Source organism: Sprattus sprattus (genome assembly GCF_963457725.1).
Source record: "Sprattus sprattus genome assembly, chromosome: 3".
Taxonomy (NCBI): Eukaryota; Metazoa; Chordata; class Actinopteri; order Clupeiformes; family Clupeidae; genus Sprattus; species Sprattus sprattus.
This window is the reverse complement of record NC_137922.1, coordinates 11,089,436-11,102,641: the sequence shown is the minus strand read 5'-3', so window position 1 is coordinate 11,102,641 and position 13,206 is coordinate 11,089,436. Positions and strand designations below refer to the sequence as shown.

The window sequence follows — 13,206 nt, the reverse complement described above, 5'->3', positions numbered from 1 at the left end:
TGCCCCTGACTCACCAGGGCCTGGCTGACGTTGCCACCGGTGGCCAGGGACTTGAAGTGGCTGCTGTTGTAGACCAGCTGCACCTCAGCCAGGTCCACCATGTCCAGCTCCTCCTGACTGGGCCTGTCCACCACGTGCAGCTTCTCCACACTGTCCACCACCACCAGCGTCCGAGAGTTGATCCACTGAGAGACAGGGAGAGAGAGAGAGAGAGGAAGATAGAGTGGAAGAGAGAAGGAGGGGGAGAGGGAGAGGGAGAGGGAGAGAGAGAGAGAGAGAGAGAGAGAGAGAGAGAGAGGAATTTGAAAGGTAGATAGCGAAAGTGAGATTAGAGAGAGCAAAAATGATATTTCACTCCTTTCACATCCTTTCCCATGTTGGGGCAAATTAGGCAGAGCGGCCAACTCTGTGCAAAGGTGTGTGGATAAATCCAAAAAGCAAAACAAAAAATAAAAAGGAGGATTCTTATCTTAGAAACAGCAAGCAATATAGCAAATCTGGGTTAAATTTTTTAACGAAACAATACAGCAACCTGAAATTCATCAAAAATGTACTAAAATACCACTGATTGTAGATACCAATAGCCCTAAATCTAAAATACAGCGCAGCCGACAAAAGAAGTAAACATCTTGGGAAAATTGACAGATAAGATAAGATAAAAGAAGTTAAGTGGCTGTCCATATAAAAACAGTTGTTTGTTGTGGATGTGATAAGATATGGACATTCAGAATGTAGATTCAATACTGAACATTTTTTAAGAGAGTGAGCCCCTTTGTTAAATGCAGTTCCAAAAGAACTTGATAATGAATAACATGGAGCCAACTGAGAAGGACTAAAAGTTGTGTGTAGCTGTCGTGTTCATGTTGCCATAGATTGACTGTGTGCTAGGAGATGGCTGAAACTTACGCTCAGGCTGATGACATCACAGTTCAGATGGAGCTGCCGCTGTTTGATGACGTGGATGGTTCCGGACTCGTCTTTTTTTACCTGAAGCAGGGAACCAAAGCGTCTTATTAGTCAAACAAAGTAATTCTATTTCACAACTGCCAGATTTTTTGACAATGAATATTAAACCATAAGATGACACTGAATTAATTTAAAATTCAATATCCTGAAATGTTGTATCTTACAAGCAGGAAGTGGACATGGTCGCCTCTGCAGAAGGCCAGGATGGGGTTGACAGCTTTCTGCGCCGAGACAAACTGCCAGGCTAACTGGGGCACGCTAGCAGGATCAGTCTGCAAGAGAACAACCAGGCAGCTTTCATTCAACTAACAGTTGAAACTCAGCAACGTACAGCCTTAAATTGAACAACATCAGATTGCACACAGCCAATAAATCTACTCAGATAGGAAAAAAGGGTGTCATGGTCAACTGTTGCTGGTGACCACAACTGAACTGTAAAAAAAGCAAACAAGCCAAAAGCTTTTTCCTGCGATGCCCATTTGCCCAGGTTTCTTCATTCGGCTTAGAGGTTAACTACATGGCAACATTATTTATTCATGCCTTCACACAATGGCTCTTTCAGTGGGGATGCGAACACCAGCAGTTCAGCTGATTCTCAGTCTGGTAGAAAGACCATGATTTGCTTTTGCCGCATTGAGAAAAAAAAGGAATTGACATCTTACTGAAGGCCGCAGCGAGTTTGTTACATTTCACATTTCAATAGGGCCATATAACAATGCATGCGTTTAGCATTACAACTGCAGCTAAATGCTTATGCAAGCAGTCGTCTCACTACCTTGACCAGAGAGAAAAAGGGAGCTAGAGAAGAACTAGATAAATAAGGTGGCTGATGTTCAAGGACATTTCAGTCCACAAATAAAAAATACAAGTCACAATGATCCATGTACTCAGAGGTGACATATATGTAAGAAAAGAACAAGTGCTTCTGATTCCTTCAGATTCAAATTCAGTGGTATGGTAGGTGTAACAATTCAAAGCCCCAAAAATCCCTTCCCTGTTCCTTCCTCATTCAGGCCAAATGCTAAATAAGGACTTGCTGTCAGATGACCGGGGGGTCAAACCTCGGAACCCTAAAAAAGATTCTCGTACCTTTATAGTGTCTTAGCTTTTTTTTTTTTTTGCCATTACCTCACTTCCTGCACGAATTATGAAAGGGTTCTGCTTGCAAGCATTCATCACAAGGTTCAGGGTTCCACTAAAAGAACCTTAATAGGAATGCAGTGTAATGATGAATTGCAGTGACAGCTTAAATCTATGACCAATCTTGAATCTTCCTCCCCATCTTTATGAAAAGATAAATCACCCAGAAATATAAATCTCCCACAGACAACAGAATGCACGTCAGTACCTTGCCATAGGGGAAAGTCATCCACACCTTCAGGGCCGGTTTAAGTCCAATCACCAATATCTACAGTGAGGGAGAACATCAGAAAGAGAAAAGACAAAATGAGGACAAAACACATACGGCTCATCTCAGAACGGTACAGTGAGGTGCACCATTTAGTGTTCCCGTCACATATCACCCATTTCAGAGCGGTCTTTCAAATTGAGCTGGTTCAAGGACATAGAGGCTGGGGAAATGCGCCCTAAACTTCACAGGCCTAGAAGACAGATGGGTATGGGAAGAGAGTGGGGAGCGAGGGACACTAAGAGACTTAACTTTACGCCACTGTTTAAAAATATAACTGTACATATTAGTTTTTTGCATGGCGTAAGGAAATTGTAATCCAAACAACACAATATCAAGCATAGCAATGGAACTATCTCACAGTTTTACTGCATTGCTGTGTGTAGGTGCTTTTTATTGCCTTTTATTGCCTTCGCTGCTTTATCACTATCAGCCAGGGACTGTATTCCATACAATGGTTTATCTTTGACAAATGAGACCTATTAAGTACTGGAGAAGGCAAGAGAAAACAAGCTACACAGATGTACTCTGAACAGCTTACGACACTCTTACTCCTCCAACACAAGGTGCAAGACTCTGCAGTGTGGTTGGGTGTGTCTCTACACACTATGTGTATCCACATAACTATCGGTTAAGCATCAGATGTCATTGTCACAGGGGGATAATTGCAGCATTGGTGAGCACCTTCCGTGCTTCATTCATAGACTAGAATGTTAGGTGTATCGATGTTGAAGGGCTCGTAAAACAGTTCTTTGTGTCTCAAGATGTTCTCAAAAACATTCACATTGTAAATAAACTTAATTTACTGTACAACTAATGTAATATCCAAACCCATACACACTATAAAACTACTAACTGTAAGAAAAGTCATGTTTGAAAGTCTGCATAGTGACGTGGAGGAGGGCCAGGTGATACCTTGGTGAGGGAGGCCATAGCCAGCAGTGAGTACTGGGTGATGGGGTGATCTTTGAGCTCAGGGCCTGCGTGTAGGGGCTCTACACAGCACACCTCTCCCTTGGAGCCACTGAACAGACAGCGGGAGTCACAGGTGCGCATCCCCATCACTCTCCTGGGAAGGATGGAGGGGGTGGAAGTGAGAGAGAGAGAGAGAGAGAGAGAGAGAGAGAGAGAGAGAGAGAGTTGGAGGAGGACATGGAGAAGTTGAAAGAGAAGGACATGGAGAAGTTGAAAGAGAGGGACATAGAGAGAGAGAGAGAGAGAAAGAGAGAGAGAGAGAATACAGAGAATGGAGGAAAAAAAAGAAATGAAGCAGTAAACAGAGAAAAAATAAGCATATATTTATATAACTCAAGCCGACACCAAGAAGCTCTCTCACCCTGAGCTAGCGGGACACGCCGTCATGCAGGTCAATGGAACGTGAAAAGGAAAAATGGGAAACTGTCGCCAGAAAATGGCTCTCATGTTGTTCCCCTACCCACTGCCATTAGGCTCAGGTGAGACAGTTTAATTTGCCGCAACACAGACAATAAGATTGGCCACACGTATCTGACACCATATTCATCTGCACAGAGCAGTGAATGTCTTAGACAATATCCCCAAAGTGTCATTTATTGCAGGGAAGAAGACAGCTAAGACTATTACCAAATGCCTCCAGTCTGCTTTTATCCTATCACAGGCATCTGATTGGGCCAGAGATTGCTCTCTGTTGCCTGGCGATGGATAGTCGCTTAACCCAGCACAACCCAGGTCAATCCTACAGGTATACATATTTGTCCAATGAGAGGACTAATATATATCAGAATGTCAATTTAAAGGTGTAATCCGTGATTCTAATCCCATACATGTTATGTCAAATTCAGTGAATTGCACCTCACAGCCATCTAGCTATCTGTTCAGTGTTTGCGGTCAAAAAAACTCTGGTGTTCATACCCAGTCCTGGTTCTGTAAATGGGAAACAGAAATAGTGGCTTGGATCGAGCCTTAAACAATCCACACACTTTGATTGGCTGTTGAGCTCAAATATCAAAACCTTTTAAGAAACAGAATTGCGGAATACATCTTCCAGCAAGGCACAAATTGCTCACAGGACACAGACAACTACTGATCTCTAGTGGTAAAAGTAAGTACTGCAAGGCAACTATGTTGTCATTCTGAGATGACTTCTGGAGACAAAATATGTTTCTGTTCAGCTTTTTAAAGATTGACAATGCCATCCTTCAATTGTAATAGATTGTTGTATGGAAACATTTATAACACCAATGATGATAAAAATGATATTCCCTACCGGAATGACAGCTCAAACACCGAGCCACCACTGTCATTACACACAGCCAACGCTGGATGATCAGTGAACTGAAACAGAAAGAAAAGGAGAATTGAGACATATGAAAAGCTTTTTGTTGGTGCCATATCAGGACAAATCTACACAACCAAAAAATCTGCTTGCTCTGCACTGCCTTACTAAAAGGTCATCTTACCTTCACGTGAAGAACTGCTGTTCCAGGCGGGTGGGCGTCTGTGATTGTTCTAAGGAGCTTCCCATTGGCCAAGTCCCACATTGTGATCTGTAGATAAATATGAACAACAACCTCTTATTCAGTAAACACACTGTCATACAGTACACTAAAAACTCAAGAATCCATCACACAAGTATCCGTGTCAAACTAAAGTTGGAATTAATATGATTATGATCATAAGTTATCATAATGATGATGCATTTGCATTGATTTGTGTTGCCACATATACAGTATATACATGCAAGTAAGTTTGAATCTGTTAGGGACAGATCCACACATTCACTGCGAGAGAGAGAGAAAGAGAGAGAGTGTGTGAATGTGTCTCTGAGTGTGTGTGTGAGAGAGAGAGAGAGAGAGAGAGTGAGAGACTGTAAGAGAAAGATCAACACACCTGTCCCTTGGCAAAGCCACAAAGTAACCTGGTGCAGTCATGGTTAATGCTTAGGGCAGACACAGCTCCATACTCTGCTCCCATCGCCGTGGTTCCCAGGCACAGGCGTAGCGCCTGGTTCTGATCTAAAAGAAGGTTCCATGCATACAACTGAGATCATTCCAACTGAGATTTCTGAGGTTTCTTTGTCCCTTAACCCCACAAAAAGAGCGATGAAGTCCAGCCCGACAATCACCAATGAGTAGCCAGCAACACAGACACCAGGAATGGTAGCATGTTTAACATACAGTCCATACCCCTATACATCTAAAAGGGGTTAAAAAAATAGAAATAGAAATAACAAAAAAAAACATATACCATGCTGTACAAGCCAACATCCCCTAAACCTTAACCCCATTCATTTTCAAAAAAAAGGAAAACAAATCCAAACCACAACAAGCTCATGCTTTCAGTGGAAGCACAGACTTACTTAAAGGCTTTCAGGTTAGACAGCTATATGCAGCTAAGTCTACAAGCATGCAACAGTGACAGTTTGCAATGCCACGGCCCAAAGAGAAACAGAACAGCAGAGAACTGTGTGTGGCATGTTACCTTTTCCTGTTCGTCCAGCCCGGGTCAAAGGCCAGGGCAGAGAAACAGTCCAAGAACAACACTGAGTAAAATACTGACTCACGAGCAGCATAGCACCATCAATACAAGGATTATCTTAGTGCGGCTAAGCAACTAGTAGTGTCAATCTACGCATTAATAAAACATCACACTTCTGAATGACAGCTGCTACTCAGATCAAGCGTGGTCTAAGGTTTTCATGTTTATTACTGAGGAGAACCAAAGAGTTGTAAAGTGATTCTGCTTTGATAAGTGGCAAAGTTGTTTCACCTAAACCTTCACCAGGCACTCTGATCTGAACATTTTATTGACATTCGTTTAGCTGAGACACGCCATATCTAGCAAACAGTATTTTATAAACATTGCAAAAATGGTTACAAGCAGTTACCATGCAGTTTTTAATCTATATGTCATGTGCACATTTCTGTAAAGTGTTCAACATTTGCACATCTACATAAAATATTAGTGGTTAAACAGCGTGCATCCATCCTCTAATTTCTATCCCTTGTCATGACATGAATACATATGGGAGGCTTACCAAACACAAGCGCCAGTCCATGCGATGTCCCGACTGCAATAACACTGGAGACAGTCTACCGAAAGATCAAACGAATGAGGAAAACACTAAAGTCATACCTTGAAGCTCACAGTGGGATTCTCAAGCACATTAATACTCACAATGGCTGTTGGCGAGCCCGCGTCAACTTTGTCCTGCAGAGAGAAAGAAAAGAGGAATAAAAACTAGTGTACTGATAATAATACTGCCTTTTGTTGGGGAAACACATTGCAATTGTTAGCTTTTGAGATGAATTCACAGTTAGCTGATGAGTTTTGCCAGACACTTCAGAGGGTGTACAGAAAATTGTGTGATGGGATCTTTAAAACACTTTTACAAACTCCTTAAGGGTATGAAGAACTTCTCACAATTCTGCGTGGTTTATCTACTTATCTTTAATAATGTTGAACTCCCCATGGGCTGTGAGAATTTTTATTAATACAGTAATAATAAACCAAGGATAATCAACCAAGTGTGACTCACAGCAGCGGACGCCATCTGAGCCGAGATGCCCTTCAGGATGCTGTGTCTGAGAACTGAGCCATGGACGGTTACATTCATCTCCACTGCTTTCTTTTTCCTGCAAGAACACAATGCAGTCGATGCATTCATAAACATCATGCACTTCAATGCCTTCATTATAACTGGCAGCACTACCGGGGTTGCACTCAATAGTGTGCTTACCTCTTCAGGTGTGAGCGATCTCCACTGTCAGAGCTGGCAAGGGAGGAGGTCTCACAGGAATGTGTGTCGATGTTCTCGGTGTTGAGGAAACATGTGTCCTCCAAGATGAAGGGCTCATCCTCATCCTCAGGCTGGAAACAAGGGGTCTCAGTCACGTCCACGATTATATAGTTGATGGATATTTGGGGTAAAATGTGGATATTTCCAAAGAGAATAAGAACTGACCTCATTCAAGATGCTCTCAAGTGTTGGGGGAGTATCCACTTGTGGGATATCAAATTCTTTATCATCAATCTGAAAATGCAAAAAAGTGTGGCAATGTTTCAACTTTCGTGTTACCTAGCGTGGCTGTTTGCGAAACGTTTAATCTGTTATTAGTGTTTTGTTACGGTTTGCGCAATGTACTCTTGTATTTGAAGAGTTCACACAGCGCCAGCAGACATAACGCACATGACAGCTGAATGTAGGTTAAAGATCGGGCAAGATAGCAATACAAGTAAACTAATATCCCAGTACTACAGAAAGAACCACGTATATGCCGGGATTTTAGACTCGTTTAAAAAATCCCTTTAGGTGCAATAGCCAGAGCAACAAAGTAAACAGTGACGTTAGATAGCAATGAACAACAGGAGGTGAATAACACATGCAAAGGTCCCTCACCGCATCTATTTCCATTAAATTGAGCTGTGAAGAGGCTGAAACCAAGCTGCGCGCGTCCGGTGACTCAGACATGTTAAAAAACACAAAAACACAAAATAAATAGATCAACACATATTCAGCTCATCTATTCTCCCCAACTCACATCCTCAATTTTAGCGGAAGTGACGAAACATGTTATTTGTACGTAAGAGTCCAAATTCTGGTGACGATTGACATGACTGATGTCATCTTTCCGTATATTCAACGAATAGTGTTCACATCTGAATTAAGCGACCATGTTCAGTTATAGTCTTTTTATTTATTAGTAGTTAGTATGAATGCATGTGCTACAAAGATGATATCACATTGCGTTGTTATGCAAACGACCTTTATTTTGATAGTAAAACTAGCAGGACTCTGACAGACCGGAAAGATTTAGAACATACTACTTCTAGCAGGAAGTAAGGGGAAAGTGTCAACACAACAGAACTGTGAAGATAGAAATCATGATTTCATTTCAGATATTATATGTTGTCAAAATGTGAAATCATCTGTAAAGGTAATGTAACTCATTACAATATTGCATATAAGTGAGCTGACCAGGCGTATTCAGACAAGGCACGATTTAAACTTCCACGCAACGAGTAACATTTAGCTAACATTAGAGGCTATCCTGGATTAGATCCTTGTGCTGCAAAACAATTACGGCGTCTAGCAATATAAGATAAAGATGTGTAAAATGCATCCTGGATGGGTTCGCACATCGTATCGGTAGTACAGCAGAGTTATGTTAGATTTCATTATTTTGGGATGGTCTGTAATATATTGCGTAGTTATGCGAGACTGTGAAGTAACCCTAGCTAACTAACACTTGCTAACAGTAATGACAGCAAGCGAACCTGATTTTTCCGAGTTTTTTGTTGTGTCTTCAGTGTAATCAAGGCTCAGTTTACCAGCTAACCTTTATTTTTGATTTCCTGCACTGATATGCTAATGTTTATGAGGACCGTAGATATCCACCTTCTGAGTCATAGGTTAGGCCTGAAACATCTGTTAGTATTACGTGATGGATGAGCATGTTTAACTATTGTCTGCTTTGGTTTAGATGGGAACTCCTTTCAGAATCCCCAAGCTAAAACAGCCGTCAGACAGTAGCATTCATTCGCAGTCACCCTTGAGGCATCTCAACGATGACAAGCCGAGCAAGGTAAACCAAAAAAATCCATAAGCATTCTGGTCTCATCTGGGCTATATCCTGTCAGTACTGTCTTGTTTGTTGCTTCAAGATCTCTACAGATAGTACAGATGGTTGTGGTGTCAGAGATTTTAAGCATGTGCTATCATAAACAAACATGATTGCAGCTGGGATGTCCTTACAACTGAGATGTAGATTTTCACCTCTGTGATGCACTCTGTCAGTAATTCTGTTTTCCTGACAGACTAAAGCTTTGATGCATCAAATTGCCTTATAATTAATTTTGTTGAATTCATATAAATGTATTCTTCCAATCGGTGTCTAGTTAAGATTGTAATAGAACAGAAGATATTGAGATTAGATTACTCTAGATTAATTGCATTATTGTCTGTTACTATACTTTCTCATTATAGTTTTGTTTTATGTTATTGTAACATGGAAGGTTTAAGTTAAATTCCATGTATGGCTTAAACGTTTCTTATGTGTTCCCCCGTGCACCCTGCAGTCACCATGGACATCCTCAGGTCATGCCAGTAAATGGAACCAGGACTCCCGAGGACTGAATGAAAACAAGCCAAAGAGTCAAACAAGTGGAGGAGGAGACCGGTAAGAACTTATCACTCAGAGGAACTGATAGTGGCATTAAAGACCAAGTCGATTTGAGCATCACTTGTGTTTACAGTAAATATAGGGAAAAGGGTACAATGCGGTTCAGTAGTACTGCATTTCATGCACTAAGCCATCTTCACTCCATCCTATCACCCCCCTCACTCATTTTTTCTTTCTCTCTCTCTCTCTCTCTCTCTCTCTTTCTTTCTATCTCTTTCATACACACACCCACACACACACAATGGTTTCATAATCCGTCCATGTCCTGGACTACAGTTAAGGTCTACGATGGAAGTGGTCTTTGTGCAATAAGATCAACTGCCAAACATCTCCAGCAGATGTCATAGTTTATCCATGCAACACTGACAGAGGCTCATTTATATTATGTCATACATGGTGTGTGTTACGGGGCGAGCCTCAAAATGTGGGGAGACAGAGAGGGTTCAAAGATAATAAACCCTTAAAAATATCCTGGAAACCTGCTAAAACACTCAATATGCAGAGGACAATAATCAGCAGTCTAATAAGAAAAGAAAAAACTGCTTAGCCTCAGTAGTATCAGCAGAAGACAACTATTAGTAGTACCAGGGTCACACATTTGCACTTACCTGACATGACAAGACTTCTGTGACATTAGTTACAAACCTTTTGTTGAAAGATTTTTCTGTTGACCTGCAATGTGATTCGTACAGCCAACCAAGTGATAATTCTGTAACTCCAAAGTACCAATCAAGCTTGCATTTTCTGACTCCTTGACACAACTGGCTAGTTCATATATGCAGGCAATCATTGAGTGTACTCCCTGTTCAAATGTGTACATTCTCATTGTAATAGTAGATGTTTGACAGTTCAGTTTTTGTATCTGTTTCTGTGTGTGTGCCCTCTAGGTGGCGCCCTAAGCGAGCGTCTGACTCTCTGTGCCATGATGATCATCGGTCGTTTGTAGGTGATTCTCCTCAGCCACAAAAATTCCATGGTAATGGCACTGCGCTTGGCAATTGTTGTACTCACCACTTCAGCTAAATAAATTTAGCTCAATGTGTTTTTGACAAAAATGTTTGTCAATGTCATACAGTGGAATCTAGAACCAATAGATTGTTTTGTATTGATAACTGTCTGATCAAAAAGTCAAAAGCCACTTTTGAGATTATTAATAATTAAAAGATTTTTTTTTCAGTTTAACATGATACTTTACTGTGAAGTACTATCACCAACCCCAAATGGAAGGTGTTGTCAACTCTTTCAATAGTATAGAAAATGTGCCTGCTTTTTAATGGTGGCAAAATGCACACAATGTAGTGCTAACAAACCAAAATGAGGGATTTAAGGTAGATTTTCCCAAGTGAAAGAAATAGTGAAGATGGGTAAGCTCTCAAGTGCAAGTCAAATAAACCATGGCCTGATGCCTGCTCTTGATTAGCAAGTGGCTAATGAAGGGAAACTCTGTCCCATTTGGGACCGAAGCTTTCCTCCATTTGTGCTGATAATGACTAGTTTTCCTCTTAAAGTTGCTGGCTTGTGTTGTGCCCTTGCTCTTGCCGTAGGGCTGTGGGTTTAACATCAAGCAGCTGTTCCCATGTCTGACCTCTCTTGATGTGCTCTACATTGTGTTGGAAAGGCCTGCCATTTTCCTGGCTTCGTATCTTAAATAAATAAACAAATGCTTAACTCTTTCGCTCTGTCTTTTCCTCATTTCCCTCTCCTCTTACTCTCCCCGGCTCCCAGAGACCACGCTTATCTTTTTAATGAAACCTTTTAATTTTTTTTTTATCTCAGGTGATTTTGAGATGGTAAGAATTAGTATTGAAATAATGTCTGGGATAATACTGTTATGTTTCTATTAATGTGTTAGTTGGGGTTATGAGCTCTTGTCAGCACTGCTTTATTTCCAAGAATCCAATGTCCTTGACAGGTACAATTGTGTATCCTAGAAAGAGCCTGTGATGGGACGATAACAGTTTCTATGGTGACTGAAATAGCACAGTGATGCTTTGGGACCAGCAAATTGTATGCAGGCCCTCATTTTTCCTTTTGTAACTACAAACCCTCTTCCTTGCCCCACCTATGTCTAATCTTGTAGGCAATGGACTTTTAGGGAAGAGGAAACCTCTGGATTTTGAGGAGGAGGAGTTCTCATGGACCAAATCTCCAGTGACGCAGAAACAGAAATCTCAGAACGGAGACAAGATGCCGAGAGAAGACAGTTGGAGAGGCCTTAATGGAAGCCCAGCTACAGAGGTTTGAATGCGTTGTGTCACTGAGGATGGTGTCCCCAGTCAGCAGTGCTGTTGCAGAGGCACTAAACAATATGAGGCATTTTGATTCGTGTATGGCAGGGGTTCTCAATCCTACTCCTGGACCCCCCCCCCTTGCCCCGTGTATCTTCTTTCTATTTCGCTCAAAGCATGTCTAATTGAAGTCAGTGTTATTAAAATGGTCCTAAATCAGGTGTGTTCAGTCTGGTATTCAGAATGGGGAAAGATGGACATGCACACAACATAGAGAGATGGGGTGTTCCAGAAGTAGAATTGAGAGTCAGTAGTGTAAGAGGAAGGGTACTTTTCCAGTTCATGATATCATGCCAGCTTGCTCATTAGTTATCTGAAATCTAGAACTGAGGCAGAGTCTTTGCCTGCTTACTGAGAGCTCAAATGTATGTACAAATGCCATGTTTTCAAAGCTAAGTTTTTTTATGTATATATATCTGAAATTTGTGTAACCAAAGGGAGTTAGTGGGGTGGATTCCCTTTGTCATGAGTCATTATTAACACCTTGTTTATACCCTATGGTGTTCTCTTCACCTCGGACAGAATGTCTTGTTGCACAAGAAGAACGGCGAGGTCCAAGGGAAGCCACCTATCCCTAAACTGCCTGGAAACAGCGCCCCCTGCCACTCAAAGCAGGGTACTGATGCCCAGGTGGTACCAGAGAAGACCCCCTCAGAACGAGCCCTGCCCAGCTCAGTGATGGGAGCGATTTCCACTTTATATAAAGGGGACCAGGCAAAAAAGAAGGACCCAATAAAATGTCTCAGTAGGTCTCCACTCCGAAGCCCTCCCCAGAATCCACATTCAGAAGAAACGAAGAAGCTATTTAGGCCTCGCTGTCTCCGAACTTACTCCAGGAAACCTAAACCGGGCCCCATAGAACCTAGTAAGTGTGATTTCCCTCTCGCATTATCTTGTTGGCATATTATGTTGTTTATACATTGTAACTCTCTGCCTCAACATGTAGTCAAATAAGGAGGATTTCTTCTTTTTCTATGAATAAGTTTAACTGTTGTGCAATGGCATCCTGAAATGCCTTCTGCCTAGGGTATTGTGAAATTGGTATGCGTTTAAATTGAATATCTGCTGCGCTAATGAGCGCATTGACGAGTAAACAGTGTCGTCTGGGTGTCCCAGTATGGGAGACCAGTTGCGTAATCGCCTCACCTTCGCCTTTGGAAACTGGAGCTCGGTCTTGGCTCTGGGTGATTTGGCAGCGCCAGAGCAGGAGTGGGACATGGTGAGGTTTGTCGTAGTAGTGTGTCAGGCGGGTTGGTGTGGGGGTGGGGGTGTCTGTGTGTGTGTGTGTGTGTGTGTGTGTGTGGGGGGGGGGGGGGGGGGGGGGGTGGGGGTGGGGTTGGGTGTGGGTGTGGGTGTGCGTGTGTGTGTGTGTGTGTGTGGGGGG

At 42.1% G+C, this 13,206-nt stretch overlaps 2 protein-coding genes across 2 annotated transcripts in view; one reads left to right on the top strand and one right to left on the bottom strand.

The window, feature by feature from the left end:
- The window catches only part of vps8 (VPS8 subunit of CORVET complex), a 79,774-nt gene extending 71,890 nt beyond the window's left edge, over positions 1–7,884 (bottom strand). Inside the window, exons 1-14 of the mRNA XM_080834632.1 lie at positions 7,752–7,884; positions 7,317–7,385; positions 7,092–7,222; positions 6,891–6,987; positions 6,530–6,562; positions 6,390–6,444; positions 5,243–5,367; positions 4,813–4,899; positions 4,620–4,687; positions 3,290–3,443; positions 2,315–2,374; positions 1,131–1,238; positions 907–987; positions 15–185 (exon numbers count right to left, since the gene is read on the bottom strand). Of these exons, the coding sequence (XP_080690758.1) occupies positions 15–185; positions 907–987; positions 1,131–1,238; positions 2,315–2,374; positions 3,290–3,443; positions 4,620–4,687; positions 4,813–4,899; positions 5,243–5,367; positions 6,390–6,444; positions 6,530–6,562; positions 6,891–6,987; positions 7,092–7,222; positions 7,317–7,385; positions 7,752–7,823 (1,311 nt within the window). The 5' untranslated portion in view covers positions 7,824–7,884. The remainder of the gene's footprint in view (positions 1–14; positions 186–906; positions 988–1,130; positions 1,239–2,314; positions 2,375–3,289; positions 3,444–4,619; positions 4,688–4,812; positions 4,900–5,242; positions 5,368–6,389; positions 6,445–6,529; positions 6,563–6,890; positions 6,988–7,091; positions 7,223–7,316; positions 7,386–7,751) is intronic.
- A 307-nt stretch (positions 7,885–8,191) lies between these two features.
- The window catches only part of senp7b (SUMO specific peptidase 7b), a 23,334-nt gene continuing 18,319 nt past the window's right edge, over positions 8,192–13,206 (top strand). The window contains exons 1-6 of the mRNA XM_080834889.1: positions 8,192–8,289; positions 8,836–8,937; positions 9,431–9,531; positions 10,422–10,510; positions 11,615–11,772; positions 12,345–12,687. Coding sequence (XP_080691015.1) covers positions 8,836–8,937; positions 9,431–9,531; positions 10,422–10,510; positions 11,615–11,772; positions 12,345–12,687 — 793 coding nt within the window. The 5' untranslated portion in view covers positions 8,192–8,289. The remainder of the gene's footprint in view (positions 8,290–8,835; positions 8,938–9,430; positions 9,532–10,421; positions 10,511–11,614; positions 11,773–12,344; positions 12,688–13,206) is intronic.